We start from the raw sequence: 24,048 nt of genomic DNA on the forward strand, positions 1-24,048 counted from the left end.
CCATTATAATTAATTTGTACATCGTCCTATTTGAAATGGGGAGTACGCGCCTTATACAGTGAGCCTCAGAGTTGAACAATTCCCGTCGAGTCATCCCTAGACGTGCTGATCGATACCGGTATTGGGAGCGTCTTCCAGCTTACGCCACACCACATTGCACATCTCGCGCACCAGTGCCTTCTCGCCGTCGTCCAGCTGATCCGGTGGTGTGTTGCCGATTCGTTCTCGTTCCAACTGTTCGCGTACTTCCAGCACTTGCAGAGCCCGCACGACTGCCTCGGGACGTCCGGAAATTGGATCGCTGGACGAAGAAGTTGTCACCTGCACCTGGCCACCACCGTTCGTGGTTGTGCCGGGCGTTGTCGCACTGTTGTTCAGCACTACCGCTCGTTCCTCCTCTAGCTGCCGTATCCTAGTCTCGAGGGCCCGCACGTACTGGAGCGTCTGATCGCTTAGAGTCGATCGCATGTTTAGATCCTACGAAAAGCGGGGAAAAGATAGCTTAGAATTCTTCCAGGGGAGACTTTCAGATATTGCAGACAGTCAACTCACCATTCCGTTGCGTCCAAACTGTGCGATGTTGTGCAGGTTCTCGTCCGCATTCGTGCTCGAACTGCTGCCATCACCATCGTCCCGCAAAGGTACGGCATTCGCCGAGTTACCGCAGCTGGAACAGACGACCGCCGTACGACCACCTGTATTGTTCCGTTCCTCGTCCAAATACAGACAGAGCTCTTTAAGCTCCAGATTGTCACGAATCAACTCCTGCTGCTTGTCATCCAGCTGTCTCAGTTTTGTCTGCACAACGAAAAAGATGCACGTTAGTATCACTGGATGTTAAGGTACTCCTGGCCTAGACATACCTGATAAGCCGAGACTTCCTGTCGCATAACGCTCGCCGTGTATCTGCCAAACCTCTGCCACTCTCGGGCCAGCTTGCGTCCCTTCTGCCGATCATCGTCCAAGAAACAGCAAAGATCGCGCAGCTCCTGATTGTCATCACTTAACCGCTGATTAGCCTCTTTCAGGGCCCTCAGCTCTGCCAGCAGATTCTGTTATTGTGAACGAGAGAGGAAAAAAAAGAAAGCGGATATTGTATGAATAAACAATAAGACTCATTAAACGGTTTCGAAATTTGTCCTTTGCTGCTTGTTTTTATAGTTCCACCGTAGACATAAAGAAGCTCCTCAATGGTGGACTTAACCTACTTCTGGCGGGAGACGTTAAGCAAACATGTCTTGCCGTTTCGCTTACCCAACCAAACCAAACCCAGTACGAGCTCCGGTGAGCTACATTTAACAGCGAGTCCATCCGGTCGGGCCCATCTTCTCAATCTAACCATGCGTCACGTTTGCGTGGCGATACGCAAAAGCTTCACCGTGGGTTGGCGAAATGGGTCTCCCCGAAAGAATGCGGGTCGTGTCGTGAAAAGTCACGTACGGTGAGACTAATTTACATTTCATTCTGTACCACCGGTACCTCACAGTACGACCGGGGTAATGTCTGTTCCACCCTGCAGCTAGTGCGGCAATTCAAACGTTTCGCTTTTTTTTATTCTTCACTTTTTTCGGGTGATAATGATGGAATCCCTCTTTCTCCCGTTTTTTATTATGTACACTTTAGCTGCTTCTCCTGTGGCTAGATAGATTTCCCTTTATCCACACCACGCCGGCACGCCGTGACGACGATAAAACCATGCCCCGTGAGGGCTGTTTTTGGGACGGAGTGTACTGAGACACACGATACGATCCAAGTGGCGATGATCGTGGGCATCTTGAAGGCGCATCATGATCCATCATTCTTGCCGGCAATTCCTCATACACTCACACACTCACTCACTCATCCAAGATGGAAAATCGTGTGCTTTCCAATTAGGAAATTTTCTTTACGCCGTAACACATGGCGTTGTGTGTTGGACATGGGAGGGGATGGGGATAAGTCTAGCTCCCGCGCATTGCCTTCTATGCCGGGTTGTCGAATGTAGGAAGATATGCATACTTTATGGAAAAACTCCTCTACCAAACTCTGCACACATTCAAACACACACCAACGTAGGAAATTGTCGGCAAAAGGTGCTTTCTTCCGATCTGCCTCCAGGCGTAGAGAAGATCCGAATTCCCTCGCACATGCAGATTGTGTACCACCGGTCGATCATTTTCTGGCTGTTGACCTTTCCCTGGGAGTGGGAGGAATAGGATGATGGAACGGGTTTGGATGGAGGTATATGGGATATGGACGCATGGGACGTTGGGAGAAGAAATGTTCGTCTACGAAGTGAACGAATGCCCAGTTTGAGGGTGAAATTGAATAGCCCAAGAATGTGTGTTGAGAGAAAGCAGGAGCATTCCCTTTTTCGGGAGGAGAGATCATGTTGGTAATGCTTATATGAATATGAGGTATTGTTTTACAAACATAAAGCATTCAAGAATGCATCAAACTCCATCAAATTATTCAAGCAATCGTTCCAAAAAAGTGTAAAAGGCAAAGGAAAAAAACCTATAAAGAAGATTCTCTTAAAACTTCCCTTGAAAAAGACATAAAGAAAATAAATATCCTCCTACATGATAATTTCATTTCTAACTACGTGACAAATGGCTTACAGCACATCCATCCTTGACTGACTTTAACCATTGCCAAAGCGCCGTAAAAAAAAAACAATTTAATTTCCTATTTAAAAAGCAATACTAAGCCACTAATGATCCAATGATAGAGCGAAGAAAAATAATCAACCACTGCCAGGTCGCCAAACAACAAATCGCTTACACGCTTTTGCCTGCACCCGGCTGAAGGGAGGGCGGCTTAAACAATGCAAACATGTGTACACGGCCAACTCAACCATATAAAATCCGGCCAAACCTACCGAACCGAAGCTCCTACCGAAATGCAGCTGAATCGGCCGGGGGCCACAGGGGTTTTTGGTATTAAATGGCCCTGAAAAATGAGCTATCCAAAGTCTTTCTCGAGAGAGAAAAAGTTACACACAAGGTGGTTGTTTATTGTCAATGTCTTGCTGTAGGTTTGAGATGAACATTCCGGCGCTAATGGAGATGATAAAATAAAACGCTAGCGAATTGTTAATTAGGATGTAAATTTTACAAGACATTCACCTTGTAGAATTGTAATCATAATAAATCTACAAACTAACGTCCCTTTTTTTATCAAACCAATTTTACAGAAAAGATGTAAGACTTTTGTTTTTTCTGCCAAACGTTCTCCATCTAACAAGCTAATAAGTCTCAAATTACACGTTCGAATTACAATCCCCACCATGATCCGTCCAGTGGCCAAATAAACACGCTTCCCTGTCAAATGAGCTGGGAAAAATGTGATCCAATTCTTCGGATTGTTCTCCCTGTTGCCCGACCGCAAAAACCGCGCCACACATAATGCGAATCGATTCCGACCACTAACACCGAATGCGGAATGGCGAGAATGAGTGGTATTAATTTTTGCGCAAAGCTCAACCGGCTCATCGCATTGCGGGTCGGGTGCCCCTCCGTTCGGTAAGCATTGGCGGCAATCGGCATTACGTTTCATTCAACATTCACCTGCAGGGAAGGCAATGCAGCAGCAGCAGCAGCAGCAGCAACAGCAATCAGGTTTTAGTGCTCACGAATGGAGTAATTTCCGCGCAAAAAGAATCCTGTACGCTGCACGGGAGGATTGGCTTAAATAGTTGAGCGAATTAAAATGGAAGCAAAAGTGCAGCAATAATTTTCGCTCGGTTGGAATTTCGCTTTAATTATCCTACCCCCGGCGCACAAACCACCACCAAACAGCGAGCCCAACCATCGTAGTGGGCTACGAGCTACAACGGGAATACGTCGACGGGAAGGGAAACGATCGATCGCGAGGTGCGATTTATGAAACGGTAAATAAAATGTTGCTTCCTTTCGGAATGGGGAATAAAAAAAAACACACACCAAATGCAAACATAGAACAATCTATGGCACTACCCTTTCGGGCGGGAGTTCGATACCGTTTCCCTCCGAGAAAAAATGCAGGAAGTAACGAATTTATCTCACCATCTTTTTCCACTCCGAGAATGAATGCTAGCGCTCGGTTTTTTTTTTGTTTTTCACCGCAAAATATGTTCATTCTAGTGATCGTCTTTTTTACTACGATCGATCGAAAAAAAAACTACTTCACTGCAAAGAGAAGGTATGGGATGCATACATAACCGCTGCCTATCCGTTCACTTTTGAATAAAACGTTTGTTTCTTTCTTTATTCGGTTTGCTACTTTCTTGCTTTGTTACCGGCTCCGAACCCTTTATGTCCCATCTGTAGGAAGAGGGCTCGGTGAGTGATTGAATTAAATTGCTTTTCCCTGTTCGAACCGACCAGCAGTGACTTTCCATTACACGATGCATTTTCTTGTCTTTATTCCCGAAAGAAAGGGGCTCTAATACTGCGGTGCTGACAATACAGTGGCCCATGAGAGGAAAAAATAATCTTTAGCATTAATTAATTATATTTATTCATTTAATACATGGTGATTCTCAGTGTACAAAAAAAATGTTGAGAGATAAACAAACAAGAGTGAAGAAATGAATAAATTAAAGTCATATATGTTATGCTTTAGATTGCTACATTTACTAACTTTCTGAATCACGTTCAGCGCTTTCCAGTGGGCACTAAATGTCACTATCGTTATTGCAACAAAAAAAATCAAGAAAGAAATATTATTAAGTAAAGAAAAAGAATATAAAAAAAACCTTTTGAGTTGTCTAAAACCATCACAAAAATGAAAAGATTACTTTTACGTTGAGCGGAAAACGTAAAAATTAATTATTTTTATTTAGAAGATTAAAATTACTGTATTGTTGTTCATTGCTAATTTACACTCAGGATCTTAATCTAATGATTTGCTCTCAAATATGCAAAGAGGCGAATGTCATCCGATTGGCATAAAGCATCAATAAAATTAATTTTAAAAAAATTATTCAAATATGCAAACGGAAAATTTATTCCAAAAAGCACAAAAGCGTCACCCATACCTAGGTGACACAGGCCTTTTAACAAATATTTTTTTGTGGCCAGTTATATTAAAATAAATGTGCTTTTTTATTATCAGTTTCGAATATTTATTTGATTGTTATTTGCATTTATTCCACACAGTGTTTTGGCAGTAACATTTTTTTTAAAAAAGAATCTTAGACAATATTATTTTGCAATTATTTGCACTGCACCGTAAGACACAATCAATCCGAACCACGTTCAAGCCCGGTTGGAAGAAAAAGGGTAAATCTTTGCGCTGCGCGTTTTGCCTTGCTGCACCTCTTTTTATGTTCCCACTTTGCATTACGCCAAGGAATCCAATTTTCTCGCCCCTCACGCTTCCAGCAACACTCTCCTCACCAAGCATCGATCTCGCGCCGGACGATGGTAGGTCAACCACCAGTCAGATTCATACCAAACAGATCCGAATCCGAGAATGCTGCATCAATTGAAATTAATTTCATTGGCCCCGGCATGGTGCTGTATTTGTTCAAGCCCCGTTTCTCTCCCACCGGTACGAGCGTTTGTGAGTGTGTGCATTTTCTAATGATCTACTTTTCCGCCTCGATCAGGGTGCTAACCTTCCCGCGAGGTGGACTTTCCTCATCAGGCGGCCAGCTAAATGCCAGAAATAATGCCGCCACACGAACAGTTGTCACGATTAGTGCGTTACTCGTTGGGTAACTGCCGGTACCGAACCGGCCGCCAGCACGCCAGCTAATGATCGAGTTCACACTTTGCCGCAAGAAATGTTACAAACCCCACCCATAATTATCCAACCCAGTGCCCCGGAGCCCGTAAGAAAAAAAAACCCACCCACCCGGCGGGTCGCGGGTGGGTGGGCAGCATTTATGAGCGATTTATTGAGCGATTGTAAATTATAATTCGTTAATTGCTGGCACCTTAGCACGGGGCACTGGGTTCGGACTCCGATCAGTTCGAATTGATCTTTCATGTTAGGCGGGGTAGCGACGGTTCACCCGTCCGTGAGAGTTCCTGCGAAGCATAAATCCCAAGCCGCTGGAAGCGGTGACGTTTTCGGATCTTGGAACACAAAACAGTTGCCGAACAAAGCGCGCAAGAAAAGCGACCTAAAAGGTGAAAAGTGTTTTCGATTTACTGCCGCTAATGTTCCACTTGTGCAAGTAAACATAAAAGACCCTACGAAGGGAAGCCATCGTCTAACTGTTTAGGGAGTTCTTTTTTCCGCTTCAGCCAACCTTCGAACCGTTCTCCATTCCCGGCATTTCCTGGCGCGGGCTGGGAGAGCGTTCCATTCCAGCGTACTTTTCCTATTTGATTACCATCTCCAGTTTACCACTCTTTTGTCTCCTCTTTGCTTTCATTTCTCTGTCTTTCTTTCCATTCCAACAAATGTTTTCTTTTTTCTCCCGCTTCAATCAATCACTCTCCAGTGTCATCGTTTTTTTTTTGCTTTGTTCGCCCTAAACATTCTCTATTTATTCTAGCTTTATTTCCCTTTCCCTAACTATTTTTCACCTCTCCAGCACGGCACTCGCACATCAGCCGTTTGTGTGTGCCTTCTTGCAAATGATGGTGGAAAAAGGGGACAAAACAACACAGCCGCTAGTGCGGAGTAAACACAACTGGTAGAAATTTTACGTCTAAAAACTGAAACGGCTGGAATTCGAATGTGCAACACGCCGCGTACCGAGAGCACGTGACTGAAGGGCAAGAGGCAAACAAACAAACACATAACCTATTTTCACTCCCCTGTCAGGCCGGATGGTCAAGTTTTGTTTAGACTGTTTTTTTTTCACCACGCGAGTCGAAGATCCCCTCACTGTAACAATTTAAATGCATGGTGGACATCCTCGGGAGACCCGGCACTTGCGCCACAACTCTTCGCCCTTTACAACCGAAACCGTTCCATTTCTCGTAACAGCTGTTTGAAATGCTGGTAAAAATGACTTTTCACACCTCGTTTCTCGTAACACACGGCCTACTGGGTTGTCGGTTCAACACGCGGCTTTAATTCTAAACCATATGCGAACGAGAGAAGGTCCTCTTTCTCGGCTCAATTATCATGTTCCGTGCCGCGTGTAAACATCCGAACGGCGAAGATCACCTCCAGCGGGAACGAGGGAGATACGAAACTTTTTGAGCTTTCGAGATAGAAAATTGACATGTTTATCAAACGCTTTAGATCTGGAATCCGATTGAGAATATCCCAAAAAAAAAAACCCCAAGAGACCGTGGCTCGTGGCAAGATCAAAGAATCGCTCTCGATAGGGGCTGTGTGTGCCGCATCTTCCCGGCTTAGGCCAAAGATGAGTGGTCGCCCGAGCTGGAATTGATGATTATCTCTTTCTCGGGTTACACATCGCACCGCACAGGATGCCTCGCAAGATGCCTTTCTCGAAGTGTTGCACGACACGGTACAGACGCATCATTCTGGACAGTGGAGCAGCATCGGTGTAAGAGTGTCGAAATTGGGTCATTAGTTTGATTGTACATTCTATTTATGGCCGTTTTATTTATCCGATCCGCTTTCCAACCGTATCAACCACACGATACGTTTCACACATTACTACCAGGGGTTTACGAGCACGAGCATTTACGGGTGTTTAATGTACACGGATGATGTGTTGCAATTGTTGATAAACAATTGTGGGCGCGATCTGTGGAAATCGTGATGAAATACTCGATGTGTAGGTTTATTTTTAATTAAGATACTGCTGGACCTGCTACCAAGTAACGTTAGACCAATCCGCTAACATAAAATACGGAATGAAGATACCGTGCGACACTCATCAACATGTCTCAATCAACTATCCACCTCCCAGAATTAAAATCGCGATAGTTTCTCTCCCTTAATGACTTTCTCCAGAAGGATTACCTCCAGAGCTAACCGCCACTTCACAGGAACATAATCACTTCCAATCTTATAAACATATCATCCACGCAGCATAACAACAAAAACCTAATACCAACATCCTGCGGTGTCGGTGATCCTGCTTTAAAAAAAAGCACCCACCCCCAACGCGCGTAGCGAATTCCAATGCCCACAGCGCAAAGATCAACCGTACCCCGGTTGGGTCACCCTTACCGCTTGACCCACTTCGCAGCACGCTGGTTGGCTTCTGGTTGCGGTGTAACCGCTGATTAGCTCAAACCCGTCATAAACACCCCGATGACCGGATGGAAAAGGGGCAAGCGGGAGCCGTGATGTCCTCCGTCAGCATGAAGATGAAGAGATTAAAAGTCGTCCAACGGCGAGGAGTGCGGGTCCACCAAACATCGCTCGCCCAGAAACCTGATGCGCCCGTCATCATCCGTGACCGATTCCCGGCGAACCGGTCTGGTGTGGGTTTGCTCGCTTTTGTTTCTCAGGCGAATCAATCAGCGGCACGGTGGCTTCGGTGTTGCGGTCTCATAAATCCAATCGAACTCCCGGTAGCCACCCGGTGCGCTTCCGGAAGTACCCACGACCCATTGCATGTGGACCCCGTTTTGCCCTACGGTTTGTGCAATGGGCGCCCAGGTGAAGGAGATGGTTGGTGATGGTGTCAGTTAATTAAGTGTACGACCGGCTGTACCCGTGGAAGCCGGAGGAAGTTGGCTTCTAATAACGAATGCGTCCGGTTGAAGGCCGCCGGCACTTGGCAGCGTCCGGCTTCATCGTCGAGATGGAATGCCACATCGTTCTGCGCGCACACACGCATCGCCCGAACGGTTACACATGTTTTGCAGCCCTGCACACGGTTTTCTTCTTTCGAACGCTCGGACATGCAGGCTTTTGTCGCTTCAGTCACTGGTCCCGTCGCACGCCGGCCCATGCTACTTCGCACTTCATCCGAGAGCCGCTGAAAGATTGGGTCGTGGGAACTGAAATTTGAAGACGTCCAGAGACGCAACATCTCATGCATACGGTTTGGCGCAGCTTCCCAATAACCGAACCCATGCATGCTCGTCCATTTCGGTGCGCCCAAGCACGTCCCAAAGCAACACGCACACAACAATGTTCAAACCTCTCCCGATACTTTTTCCCCGATGTGTGCGGTGGGAAGCTGGTACCCGTTCTTTGTATTCCGCTCGCGATCGCATGTGGGTCATTTTTTAATGTGATCTTCTTTGCTTATCCACCCGATTTGTCAGTAACTCCCGTCCCGAAAAAGGTTCAGCCGTCTGTCCGTCGTACACAGCGTGCACAGCGCGCTCACCACCCATTAATCATACTTGCTTCACGCTCAAAAAGCGCAGGACAATTTGTTATACTTATACCCCGTGCGCTCTAATGCCTTCACAAAAACTTCATCCCCCGTGCAAACACAAAAAAAACCTCTCCGAACGGGCAGGATTAAAACAAATTCGAAGTCACCGGATAATGATGATAAAATGGTTCAAAGTCAATGTCGGGTATGAAAAATCATTTCGCGTTGACTTGGGAAAACGGTTGTAGTGCTCCGGTTGGTTCACCGAAATTGCTTGGAAGTGAAGTCGTCACTTCGTTTAATGAGACCGACCTGTCATTACTGCGTGCATTTCAACGCCTCGAACAATCTTCCACATTTGAATGCCTCCCGCAACGTTGCTGTCTCTCTGCGCCTCGCTCACTTTTCATCGAATAATGGACACTAATGATGCTGATGAGTTTGATGATGGTAATCATCGCAAACAAGTCCAAAACTCTGTAACCGTTTACCGTCCGTATGATCATTTCGCAACATCACTTTGGAATACTGGGAAATGCAATTTTGCAACCATTTGTACATTTTCACCGTGTGCTTAAACGGTTCCCAACCTTCTTTTGAGAGTCCACCAACGGAAACGCATCCAATTATCGATCAATTCCGGATCGGAAGTAGAGAAACAACACCGCACACTACAACACCCTGTAGTTGGATTGCTGATCAATTCTTCCGGACATCTGCAAATGGGAATTGGCTTTTTACTGCGCATTCGATCACTTAATCAATCTCCAACCGCGTGGGATTTGCGAACACTTCATACACGCACTATTTCTGTTGGACGTTAAGCAGAAATTGCACAACAAATTACCGACATGTTAAAGCTCCCACTGGACAACCCCGGCCAACAGCAAGTTACTAACCAACGCCAGCCAACAGACATGAATGAACACATTGTTTGCGGTGTTTGATTGGAGTTGGCAGTGCAACACCACGGTGCTGGTAAATATTTGCCATAATCCCCAACACGCCGCAAGGGTGAGCCAGCTGCCAGCACAGCAATGAAGAGAGTGCGAGAGCAAAGCAGGCGAAAAAAGATCGAACGCACAGGAGACTGACCCTGACGGAGCCGTATCCACAGCACTACCGACTATGTTGCCCACCGATCGATCATCTGCCAGTGCCGGAGGAACGCAGGAGAATGCGTCCCGAACAGCGCCGAACCGAAAGAATGCTTCACCTGTCTTCGGTGCGCGGCGGGTGCGCAAAACGCCAAGAAGGCGAACACACACCTGTGGTGTTGCGAAACGGGTCACCGATATTTCGACGTTCGCGAATAAAAAACCAACCCCAATCCGCAACGACTTCTGGCACATCATTCTTGGGGAAACCTGTTGCTAGTGGAGCATACGGTCTGACCCCTTCGACTCGTTCGCTCGAACTCGTAACGTTCCTCACGTCGGCCATAAAAAGTTTATTGAACTGAAACGTCGGCCGCCGGTACTGGTGTGTACAATTTTTGCACGATGCAACGAGAAGCATGTTTTATGATCGATTTCTCACTTTCTTTGCGTAACAACTGCGAAATTCTGTTTATGATACCGCGTGTAAAATGCTCCAACAGCAACATAAAACCATCTAACTCTCCTTTTAACAACAGGTTATTTGTGCAATTACAACGCGGCTTACAAGATCTGCAAACAATAAGTGATCGTCTTAACCCGTGGAATGGCTTAAGCCGAGTCGAAAGGGTAATAAATACGTCACCAATAAAACTCTCCATCCCTGCATACGAGTTACTGACAAGCAAAATGACATCCATAAAGCGAACTACTGCACGTAACTCAATTGCGCCTTCGGGGAAATGGAGGTCGTAAAATCTTGCCGTCTTTCCCGTACACAAGGAAACTACGCCGTGGATTCACTTGGACTTCAAAGTCATTCACATTGCACTACCGGCCTATCCATCAGGCTCGGGCGAACATGTAATTATGGGTGTAATTTTATGTACGTCCTTCTCGGATGACCCTTAACCCAACGCTCCGATAAAAGATGGACCCCTGTCTCGTACTCAAGATTTCACCCTCCACGGCAGAACACTTTCCATTTCTTCTACGCTAGAGGGCGCTATAAACAGGTACTTGATGGGTAACTCACATTTGCTGTTGAAACGACCAGGGCTTCTCGTCGCGGAAGAAGCGAATAACATGATGAAAGCTGCCTCAGAATCCCTTCAAGCATGTCTGATTCTCATGCCGATGACGTGATTTGAATACATTTGCAATAATTGCGGGAAAAAGGTCTCACTTTCCTTGGCGCGAGGCGTTCTACTGCTCCGCTATGCCAACCGGAACTGGGCCGACTTTTCACATCGATCCACAACTGCCCGGATGGGTATGGCAGTGGTGTAATTAAAAGGAAAAAAAACCCATCGTTCCTCTATAACACACCCAGAGATCTCGTTCTAGATTGCAACCTTTATTGCAAATGCAAGTACCACACCTCGCTGTACCAACCGCCCTATTCGATCGGCCGACCTCGTTCGGCTTGCAGACTGTACACTTTCACCACGATGCCCCGATTGGTCGGCTCGGAACTGGAGCCTTGCAACGTTGCAAACCCACCCAGAACGCCTCCAACTGTCCAGAAATTCTTCCCACAGAATTTGTGGGCTGCACCGGACAACCCCGGGCCGGCGCTGCAAAATGCAAACTGCGCCGGTTTTCGGTCGGTTGCGCCGACACGGTTTGGCGATTTTGGACGATGGGAATCTGATGAATGAATTATGTTTTGTTTATGCCGCGTTTCGCGTATGATTGCCGGTGTATGAAAACGGCTTCCCAGAAGGGTGACTGGAGTGGAGGACAGATACAAAGTGGGTGAAATGTCACGCATGTGCATTTATATGCGATCGTAAATTGATCGCCCCACGTCCGGAAAGTAGGCAGAGGAGGCGTTCAATCACAAAAAAACGTTTGTGCTGTTTGCGATTTCTTTTCCCCCTGTTTGCAATCCCGCTGTACATTCATAACCGAAAGGGACCGATCGAGTGAACCGAACGGTGCCCTATCTGGAATGTTTCGCAGGCTATGATGATAGCTTGACGAACAGGAATCTCGACGCCCAACCCTCGCGCACGCGCGCTCTATTTGCGTTGGCTGTGGTTGAGGTTTGGTTCGTTAGGCTTTACGACATGACTCACCCAAGACATAACCAACATCCCGCCCAATCACGCGTGTTTCATGCTGGAACTGCACACCAGTATACTCTAATCAACAGTCAAATCCTCACGATCCTTCAAACCCGCCCTAGCTGTGGCAGTGATTATTGTCACCAAGTAGAGACGAGAATCACAACCGTCCGATCAGCATAGATCAACAGCGTAAATTCGGCAACTAGAACCCGTGGGCGTTCGTTACACTTACGCTGATTAACGATCCAATCTTGAGCCGGAGACGGAGCACATGGAACGGAGAAAAATTAAACTGCCCGAAATAGGGAGTGTGCTAGACGTGCCCAGGCGATCGCATCACCGTTGCTCACGTAGCTCACGTAGCAGTAGATTACGAAATGGAACCATTCGTTCGCTACACAAACCACGGCTAGAACACGTCGCGTGGGTGTATAATTCGATTTCCTGCTCATAAATTGATTGGACGAGCAATAAACAGTCGCTCAACGGAACAGTGTTGCTGACACTATCAGCTTGGGGTTATGAAACATGTTGAGCATTAAAGAAAGAAATACATTCTCCCGCACAGTAGATGTTGGACTGTTTTCCCTTGATTTGCCCTTTTTCGGTGGTTGGGTTGGGGTATAAATCAATCGAATGAAAAAGCCATACTTTTTCATTTAAACCACGGTTTCTTCATGAGATTAAAAAGCACTAGGGGCTAGTGTTGGGCAAATCTGAATCGAATCCATGAATCTCAATTGAACTGAATAAATGAATCTCAATCTATATTTAAGATATTGATGAATCATGAGAAATTCTACCTCAAAATATGATTTTTTTGTTTCTAAAAAGATAAGAATATAATCTTTTTTTTTCATAAAAAGTATTATGCTATTGAAATTCATGCGTCTTTTGAGACCCAACACCTGGTTGACACCTGAAATGACACCTTTCGAATGATTCTTTTAGCACAATACTACTAAAAACCTTAAAACATTAACAGTAAACCTCTGTGAAAGCCATTGTACCGGACTGATGGTCCCAGGGCTAGAGATTTAGTCTGCCACACCAAATGTCACCGGTTGTATCCCATCAGCCTCCCGCAGCATTTATCATAAGAAAAAAGCGTGCGATAAGGGACTTGCGCTAATGCTCCTGCACACTTAAATTACTTTCAAAATTTTCGTGCGAACCAAACCAACCTTACAAACAGAACAAACACCGCTAAATGCCACAACTACAGGGCTTGCGTGTTACATCCAATTTCCATTCAAATTGGGAACAAAACTACATGCTAATTTATGCCTGCCCGGCATAAATCTCATCTCACCGGCACACTGGGTCTGGGTTGGGTTTCAGTATCGCGCCAAGTACGCCACACCGATTTCGTTTGAGCCATTTTCTGTTGACCCATCGTGTTTTATATGCGTGGGACTGTCTCCCATCGTACCGTGGGGTAATCAAACCGCCAGTACAACCCAAACCAAAGCACAATGGGCATCGCAATTCTTAGCCGCACCGTGGCCGCTCGCTCGCGTATCTGTGTGATCGTTTATTTAACGCACCGCTGAAATGACGAAATTGCCGCAACAGCAGCATGCGTAAACAATGTTTATTTGCGTATGGCGTGATTCGAGCAACTCGACCAACAGCAAAACACCGCCGAGGCACAGCGGGCGCGCTGAGAAACGAAACAACGGTGCAGCACTAAGCGTTTGCATTGCATGTTTGTTAATGCAATTAAAGATGTTGTTGTTATGACTTTGCTTTATTTTATTTTTATCTCTCACTAGCAACAAACACTGATGTGTCTCTGTTTTTTTTTCAGCATGTTTCATGTTTTGTTGATTTAATTTTTTTTGCATTCATGTTTTAGTTCTGTATTTGGTTGAATACGAAGGTGTGAGCCATGCGGGGCATAAACGAGTAATGGTAATTTTCTGCCAACGAACTCGCGCACCACATTCCACGTCCGCGAAAGGAAACCACACTCACAGGGCTGGGCCAATTTGGCGTCCAAGGTCCACACACCTAGAGGAAGCGACACAGTTTACTACAAGCTAACGATTGGCCATGTGAATATGGCGAGGTTGTGATCTTCCACACCACCTTCCAAGCTTGGAAAAAGGGGGGCAAAAAAAAACGCCACCAGAGCGACACACCCCAAACCCCAAACAGTCCGCTCGGGTGCGTCATAATTTTGGTCATTATGCTCGGTCAAACCCGAAACGACGGACAAAAATTAAGATAATGCTCAGATTTATCGAGGCTAGGCATCCCCGTTGCATCCGTTTCCAACCCTTCCCAAACATGGGACGGGGTGCGTAAAGCGGTAATCGGTGGGATAAAGGAAACTTTTTCGAAAGGAACCGTTCAGCAGAAGACGAAAAAACAAACCGGGCGCACAAAACCACGCACCGCAAAACGCAAACGACTTCGAACGGTTCCCAGCCAACCTTTGGCGACCCTTTTGTGAGCGGAGGCGATCATTAGGGCTAACCGGATTGCGCCGCACGGAATTTCGTTTTTCCGCAATTGCTAATAAACGGGTGCGAAGTGGAATGGGCCATGCGTGTTCCCTGTGCACCCGATTGTGTGCGTGGAAAAACTGACAAAAACTTAACAGAGACGCAGGGATGAGAGCGAAGCAACAACGACAGCAGCAAAAAAAAACACTCACCAAAACTACTTAATCTTGGCGTCGAAGATTGTATGGGAATGGGCTTGAAAACAGCCACACTGAACATGCAATCCGATCCGGGGTCGAGCTCGCGATGGTCTGAAGCTTGACCGTGAAGTTGGCTTTAGCCGGTGGAATATACGCACAAAGGCACACACGCGAGGAAGCGAAAAAAAAACCGCTCGAAGCCATACAACACTCGCCCCGAAACCATTCGGATGCAATTAGACGGTGATGGGAAGCCGAGATGCCACCGAAACGAGTAATTGAAATTTCATTAAAGGTTTCCACTGACCACCAGTTAACACTCGCAATTGAACGAAAAAACAAGCCCCCGTAACCAACGCAAAACCCAACGGCCAACAGATGGGGCCAATCCGGAGAAAACGTACGAAAGACTTGAGCGTAAGCGACGAACCTTTGCTGTTGCGAATGAAGCCTTGTTGGTTTATTTTTTTTTGCTTTCGTTACGTTTTTTTTATTCTGCATGGAAACCACAGAATCGGAACCATCATACGTCATAAACAACAGATTGCACCGTCCGTTTGATGATGTGCCCTAACATCCACCAGCAGCAGATGAACAACGAAAACGCATTTAAAGTGAAGCGCACCCAGCTGGTTCCGGTCATACAGAACCGAGTGGCCGGGTGGCCATACACGCGACCACACGTCCAGTGCGGAATGGGAGGAACCATTCATTCTTCGGTGCAAGGTGTTCCATGGATGAGCTATCGCTACCGAAAAAAGGAAACGCACTCAAACGCCCGGAAATAAAATGTTTTCGTTCGTTTATGCACAAACGGATGCGTGTCTGTGTGTGTGTTGGTACAGTTTTACCAACCCCCATTTTTGTTATTACCTGTCGTTTTCATTATTAGCAAGGGAACAGATAAATTGAGCCAGATTAAACTAGCTTGCGCACTCTCACTTTTTCTGTCGAAGCAATATACGCCATCCCGTCCCTTCTTTTTTTTTGAGAATGGGAAATAAAAATTATACGCAACAAAGCGAAGTGAACCTTCGAATGCCCTGTAACTTCTGTTTCTCTTTTTTTAACCACACTTTGAGCATGGATATTTTTTTATTGCCTTTCCTACCTTCCGGTTGTTTTTATTATTGAACGAACGGTGTGTTTCAGTGATTTAGAGATAAATGAGCTTTATTTTGCATTTTTGGAGGTTTATTGGCCTCTTAGCTGTGAAGCCGTGTGAATTGGCACAGCAGCAACGTAAATGGTTGCTATTTAACAGCAATTTGGATGATTGAAAACACACGATAAATTATTTTAAATAAAGATATCAAGAGGTCTTCTCGTTACCATTTTTTTTCTTTAAAATTTTGATGGTTTTAAGCAAGAAACCAATGAAAGATTGGAACGAAAATTCTTTACTTAGTTTTTCTCGTCCGTGTACAGCAAAGCAATTTCCATTGATACTGCTCTGCGTTTTACTCACACAGCCGTAGCACACGGTGTACAGCGCATAATAATGCCGAATGAAATTAACCTAACGGAGCATTATGATTGCCCGGGTACATCGGCACGAGAGAATAAGTATGCATGCCCCAAAGCCCGAATCCGCAAGCCAAAAAGCAATCAGCAACAAACAAACCCAAAACAAAAAAAAAACACTCACACACACACACACACACTGCGGAAAACAACAAGAAACTGCGCGTTTTCTTCCTTCCCATTTCCACTTTAAGCACACATACACACACACGCACACATCATCATCAAACGCAAATGCAGCGATCTCGTGCAGTGCGCACCGCAGTGCTGCTACAAAGTTGAATCATTTGTTTTTATTGCCCCACCCCGGTCGGGCACCGATCGCCGCACATGGAATGCCACGTATCGACCGGCCCGGCAACAGGTGAAAACGGCCCTTGTCGGAAGCTGTCCACGCGGGTGAAGCGGGTGGAAACCGTGGAAGGCGCGCTGATTAAGGGTAATTTTTTTCGACTTAATGAAATAATCGTGCAAATGGCTGAGCACCAGCCAGCAACCGATACATCGGAAAAAGAAGCGAGAAAGCGATGACCTTTTGGGAATGGCGGAGCAAAAAGGGACCTGTCGGTACACTTCTCACCGTGTGTTGATTTTTCGGGATGCTGGCAACGAGAAGTGTCGCATGCGTAAAGGTTTCCAATTTTGCGTATCATTATCAAATCTTTCCACACAACCGAACTTTCGAGCCTGGGAAAGTGTGAACAATGCAACGTTAATGGGTTCATAAGTGTGTATGCGTTGTTTGATTATGAAATTTCTCCTCCAACATCTTTTCCACTCTTCAAAGCACAGAAAACACACGCCTATCCACATCCAAAACCATACCACAACAAAGTAAATCCAGCACCAAATGAATTACCCAAAGGTATGCACAGGCTTTGTTGAAGAAAATTTCCACCTCACCAACGGCAACAACAACAACATGCCTCCCAACCCGGGAACAATTTGTGCTGACACAGTACACATGATTGTAATCCATTGCCGTTTCGATTATGGGTCTTGTTGGCCGGCTTCACTAATCGCAATCACCTTCCCCAAAGCAAAACTCATTCATCATAATCAACCTTCTGTAAAGGCGGCGCATGGGACACAACATTGTTGACGTTGGCGAAAGTCAAGCTGGTGGCGGGAATGGTACAATGGGAGCAAAACCCCTCGTTGCCATTGCGGCTGGATCCGGTCGGGGTGTCCCCATCATGGAGCGAGATGCTAAATCCGCGACTATCGCACCAGAAACCATCCGTATCGAATTGACAAATTGTTTGCTGACTTGCGGGAGATCGCCAAAGAGACCGAAGAATCAAGGCACTACGATGACTCTACGGTGACAAATAAAAATAACCTCCACAAATGACAGCGAATGTTTGGGTGGGATGGGTGGTGGTGAAGATCGTGTTGGAAGATAACTTTCCTTTTTTTATGTCTGTATGCCATTCAAAACGGTACACAAACACACGCGCGCGCGCACATTCGAATGGGTGGATCTTTAAAACAAGTTGTGCCGCCTCCGTCCCAACCTATGGAGAGAGTACGGACACCTTGGAGGTGTACGATCGTTTGTTGGGTCGGAAGAAAATCTTCCCAATTTTACACCTGCCGTTCGGATATGCTCGATCGCAGCGAAATCGCATCGCAATAGTGCGAGAGAATGAATGGGACGGTAGAAAATAACAACGACGGGGACATTTTTCGGGTGAAATTTTATCAACTGATAAACGGAGTCGGGAAACAACTTTCGAACCAGTTACCTACAACATGCCAACACGGGACCGTTCGCCATCGCCTTTAGGCGCCCAGCTCGAGGCGTTCGATGTAGCCGGGCTCCAAATAAGAGGAAACGATCGGATCCAACCCAACCCACGGGAGGAAGCAACGTAAGAAAAGGTCAAAAACTTTCTCCTTCGTTTGGGTTTGGGACGGCGCACAGTTTGGAGACGATCGGCTGGAACTCCTCCTAAAGGCAGGGAGAAGCTGCCCACCGGGCATTGCGAAAACAGGTTTCCCATACTGAGCACATGCAGCGAACGCTGGGACTCACTCGCTCACCCGCTTGCAATCCCATTAGCGCCGGAGAGCCCCGCATGTGGAAAGTTCTCCCAGTCAGGCTGGAGATACCTCAGATATTCAAGATTCCTCAACCTGTCTCCAATTCCGGATATAAGGTGGATATACTAGGGAGAGACATATCTTTGCACTAGCCTCACCTGAAAATGTCGATTCTGCTCCAGTGCCGAGATGCGTCCACCTCCACCACCACCCCCACCGCTGGACGAGGTCGGTGTGGAGGAGGTTTCGGACTCTGCTTTCCGGACAAACTTCAGCATCTCCTGGTTCTGCTGCTGGGCTGATTGCTGCTGTGACTGGGACGGATGTTGAAGTGTGTGAACCGGATGAGGCTGTTGCTGCTGTTGCTGCTGATGATGTACACCGGTGGCAGTAGGTAGATGTGACTGCTGTGGAGGTTTCAGATGCCCCGGCCCACTGGAGGAGCCCGTTCCGTTCGAGTTGGTGCTGGGGTTAGGTTGACTACTTTGATGCACTATCGCTGTCGTGTGATGGATGTGACCGGCGGACGGTCCGTTCGGTACGGTGGCAGGTTGTTGCGTGGCGTTCGACGATCCGCTTACCGCCGATGCCTTGGCGTGGGCCAGATGCGCCTGTAACGATCGCGTCGAGCTGGTCGTCTGGTCCTCGGACGATGATTCCGAGCTGAGGCGTGCGTGCGGTGCCGGCGGCAGATGGTGAAGCGTTTGGATCTGTTGCTGCTGATGATGGGCAGCGATCGCAGCCTGGTGCGCTTGGGTCGGCTGACTAACGGCCGCAGGACCACCGTTCACCAGTGGAGGTAGATTCGAGAAACGGATGTGCTGACGGGGTGCTAGCAGGCGGGACGGATTCGGCGGCCGCTTCACGTTTTCGCCCACGTATCCTTTGGTGCCGTTGTACGCAAGTCCACCGTTTTGTGCCCCGTCCGGACGTTGATATGCCGCCTTCAGATGGCCGTTCGTGTAGCCGTTCTTAAGGATGCCACCCGGTGGATGGGGCGGTGGTTGATAGCGGGGTGGAATGTGACTACCTGGTGCCTGCCCCGGAACTCCGGCAGTTCCGGTTGCAGTTTGCTGAGGGATTCCACTACCCCCGGTCAGTCCACCAGAAGGTTTCACGAGTCCGCCACCATTGAGGGCGGACGTGAACACGCCACCGCCGGGATGATGGCCGACTCCGTTCGATAGTGTGGTGGTCACCACCGAACCTTGCTGGTGTTGTTGCTGCTGCTGCTGCTGTTGTTGTTGAAGATGGTGCTTAAGTTTCTGTTTCTGCAACTGCTGCTGAAGATGGTGCTGCTGTAACTGGTGTTGGTGCTGTTGCTGCTGCTGCTGCTGTAGCTGCTGCTGCTGTTGGGTGTGCGGTTGTGATTGTTTGCCTGTCAGACCTATTATATTTCCAGATAGCTTCAGGTTGCTAGTATTCGTTGTCATGACGACGGGAGAATAAACTGTTGGCTGGCAAGGAAATGATGATTGGATGGGTGTGTGTATGTGCTTGTAAACGAGGCTACGTCACAGCGACTCTAAGCCTCCGTTTAATGGTTCTTCCGCGTCGGTTCCACGATAGTACCTGAAAACACTCTTCACCACTATCGCTTTTTCGCTTTCTCTCGTATCCCTTTACTTCCAGGAAATCGTGCAGACTTCCTATACCTGGCTAATATTCTCGTAAAACAGACCACTTACAGGCGGTAGCGATAACCGGCCACAGCTCAAGAATGCGTGCTAGCGGAGTACGAACCTTGTACGCACTATCTTCAGACACAATTTCCGATAAAACCACTCCACCGTCTGCACTAGGATGCGCACTCTTATTTCCCCGGCTAACGGACACACTCCAAACGCAGCGCTCGAGATACCACAATTTTACACAATATTCGACCGGCACACAATCACCGTCTCACGCTTCTTCCCGCCTGGGGGGAGGGTTTCAATCACCAAAACACTTCGCTTTGTGTGGGGAAATGCGATCGAGCACACTTCTCGCAGCGCGCACACACTGTACACCGCTCAGATATCACACCGCAATGCTACCGAACGACACTCGGCACACGGAACCTTTACCGGCGACACCATCGGAACACACGCAGTACCGATGACTAGCATCACCATCCTTCGCAACCGCACCAAACATTGTCATCCAGGCAGGCCTCGCGTTCCTTAAGCCCGAGTCAACGCGACTTCGAACCCAGCAGGTAGCTTCCTTATCATCCCCTTGCCGAGCGGCACACAACGGACCGGCTATCCTATCGGCACTGTTAATACCTGTCGTACTGCTACGCCACGGTCTAGACAGAAACATTCACCGGCCGCCCGATAACAGCCACGGAGCGCGGGAACATAAACGAGCTTTTTCGTGTTTTATTTCTATCACTATCTAGCACACACACTCCGGGCTCAGAGGCATATCCGTGGGCCCCCCAAAAACCGAACAGGGCGCCGGGAAACACCGAAGACCGGGAGGTCCTTCCTGGACGCGAGCGGTTCAGCGCACTGTTCGCGGTGGTCCGTCTGCGACGATCGTTTGTCGATCACTGATCGGTGTGGTTCGGTTGGAAATTTTCGACCTCCTCGCCAAGACCACCGTGATGCGGCGCTGTGTATGAAGCACGGGAACGAGGTTGGTCCTCGTGGTCCTCCCGCGTGCGGTTGGCGTTGAAGTTTCGCGAAACGAAGAACGAACTCGAACACACAATGCCGGGCCGACGGACAGCCACGTGAAGGGACAACCGTTTGTCGTTGTTGACCGTTGGCGCTGGTACCCGTTGGTGAAGCCTAAATTTGAAAAATGGAAACGAAAAACAAGCGAAAAGAGAACCGGTGAGTTGGGAAGCGTGTGTAACGCGGCATGTACGGTGGTTGGTGTCAATCCACCTGCAGCGATCTCGGATTCGGAATGTGTGGTGCGAGATGCAAGAGCACATTGGATCATGTTTCAGGCGCGATCGTGTTGTGTTGGGAGTTTCTGTTTTTTTTTTCCTTGCAGACATGCTTTATCGTACTCTTCGATAAGTACAATCTCAATATCAAAATGGAGGAACAAAAAACTCGCGCCGAGAAAAAAAAAACCTTCCCGCTGTTCGAGAGCTTGGCTCCACAAGCGGTATCACTACCACTTCAAAGACAAGTTCGTTACGACTTTAAACTGAATCGAAAGTACCTCCTAAAACACCGCCCGCCTATATGGAACGAGTTTTGGGAGCTCCCCGCTACTCTCCTCCTCCATCCCCCTTTCCGACCCCCGAAGAACGTCTTCATCTGATACAATTTATTTGCCGCAACTAGGCAAAAACTGTCCCACCGACCGGACCACTATTCAGAGAAGAGTCCCAGGATCGACCCCAGGGAAGTCTCCAAATTTAACGGACACAAAAAAAACAACTCGCACACACATACACACACACTTCGCGCTCAACCGCCAAACGAGGCGCACATTTGGGGAGCGTTCATGGTATGCGGCAACATAACCGGCAAACGAAACCGCGACTATGCTGCTCATGTGGTCGAACGGGATGGTCTCAACAAGCCTTCCTTCCACCCTCCCCCCCGGGTAGGGGTGAGACGACGGGTTGGACTAGGGTGGAAGGGCAGTGGTGTACTTCACTCGGGAACCGGTCTTGGCGCGCTTTGTAACAAGAACGGCAGACAGCAGGAAGAACAAATGCGGCAGGGCAAAAGCAGGTTCCCCTCAATGCTACTTTCGACAGGCAGCATCTCCGTCGACATCGATGACGACAAGCTCACAAACACACCGTCCCGCCGGACAAGCGTGTACCTTAAAACGCTACAAACGTGGCGACGATGGGGAGCCCTTCTTCAAAACATACACACACTCATGCACACACCCTGGGCGAAAAAAGGGCCTGCAGAACCCGGCCCGAACCAGCCAAGTTTGTTGTGGTTTCGCGAAAATGCCGTGCTTTGCCATGGGGTCGCGTACACACCAACACACCAGCATCTTCAACCTGGGGGCGCGCTGTTTTTTTGTCTCCTCCTCTCTATCTCGCTCTTCCATGCACAGTGTACGCTGCTCCCCAGCATAATTCGTTTGGAGCATGTTTGTGCTGGCAAACGGCACGATCTCGCCCGAAGAGATCTTCATGGACGTAGGCCGTGTTGGTGAGAAGGCTACAGTGGGCATAGGAGAAACAACATCCCGAAGCAGCGTGCGAAGCACAACACACACACACAACACGCTCAAACATAAACCTGAACCTGACCAAATGCGACCAAAATGTGGTTCCTTGCGCTTCCCAGGAGATGGTATGCGGCGCAGTTATGCTGTGTGTAGAACGGCCGTCTTCCCGGTTCGCGTTCGCAACCCGGCTCCAGTTTTACAGGCCGTGAGTTTGTGAGCGCGCTTTCGTAACGATGACTTCCCAAACCCTTTGGAGCCGGACATTGGTACGCAGGCCCCGGCGAGCCGCACAAACCAAACTGCAACCATATTGCTTCTCACGCATCCCCATTAGTCCCCGGCTGGGCTGGGAAGCGGCGTGCACCGTACCGGATAAGGGCATCGGAACGCGCGAATATAACACAGTTTTCGTAGCGAACTCGGTCCTCGATGGAAACCGGAATGTAACACAACGCCTGGGGACCACTTTTTTTGTTGTTGTTGCTGCTGTTGTTGTTCTGGAGCACTTTCGGACGATATTCGGCTGTATTCCTTTCGCTCCGTCCGAGACCTGGGACTCCAGCGACGGTAATGAATCGTGCCGCATGAACGCTTTTTTGTTGCTCTCGTGGTTGTTGTTTTATCCCCAACGAGGCGCTTTTATCGGGGCGGAAACCACACACGCAGCGGTATGTCCGATTTTGGTACTGAACTTGTGTTTCGTCCATATTTGGAGTCATAAAGTTTTTTCGTTCTTTGACGAAGCTACTCTTTGCGGCTGGTTTATATTTAGACTACCAAGAAAAAGTATGAAACAAAATGGACAAAGTGTATTCTATTACTGAAATCTTGATACAACTTGATCTTTAGACCATACTTCATGTGCATCTGAATGTCTGAAATTCAGAAATAGAATGCTTTACTCAGTTTTTAGCCTTTATTACCGAATATTTACTACTCTTTCTGCAGAACAAACGTTTTCGACATTCTGAAGAAACTGAATATCAGAAATCGATTGTTTAAGATCTCGTAGACTACCAATCCTGGAATTATTTTGTGATTACTATAAACATTTCAAGCTTTTCAGTTAACCTCAAAAGACATCTGCTTGACACGAGCCTTGAAAACTTTAGCTTCTTTATAGTCAATGAACTTCGATATGCAGCCTAGCCGTTCTCACGAATAAAAATTCCATGAACTTTACATTTAAAAAAACTATTAACAATAACTGTTTTTGCCAGTTAAACATTTCTTTTTGAATGTCTTTTAATCTTTAGTAAAAAAAAATCTCGTTCATCGCTGCCTCCTTCATTCAACAGCAGCTGCAAAACCTTCACCCAGTACAACAAATTTATAATTCCCTTT

General features: G+C 47.5%; 1 protein-coding gene across 1 annotated transcript; it reads right to left on the reverse strand.

The window, feature by feature from the left end:
* Positions 1–96: 96 nt before the first annotated feature.
* LOC128714082 (histone-lysine N-methyltransferase 2D) lies at positions 97–19,997 on the reverse strand. The gene is made up of 4 exons (XM_053808958.1): positions 18,723–19,997; positions 864–1,052; positions 553–798; positions 97–477 (listed from the first exon to the last, which is right to left on the reverse strand). Exons 1-4 carry the CDS (start codon positions 19,995–19,997, stop codon positions 97–99), a joined length of 2,091 nt encoding a protein of 696 aa, XP_053664933.1.
* Between the last annotated feature and the right edge of the window lie 4,051 nt (positions 19,998–24,048).

The sequence above is a fragment of the Anopheles marshallii genome, chromosome 3 (genome assembly GCF_943734725.1).
Source record: "Anopheles marshallii chromosome 3, idAnoMarsDA_429_01, whole genome shotgun sequence".
NCBI classification, from domain to species: Eukaryota; Metazoa; Arthropoda; class Insecta; order Diptera; family Culicidae; genus Anopheles; species Anopheles marshallii.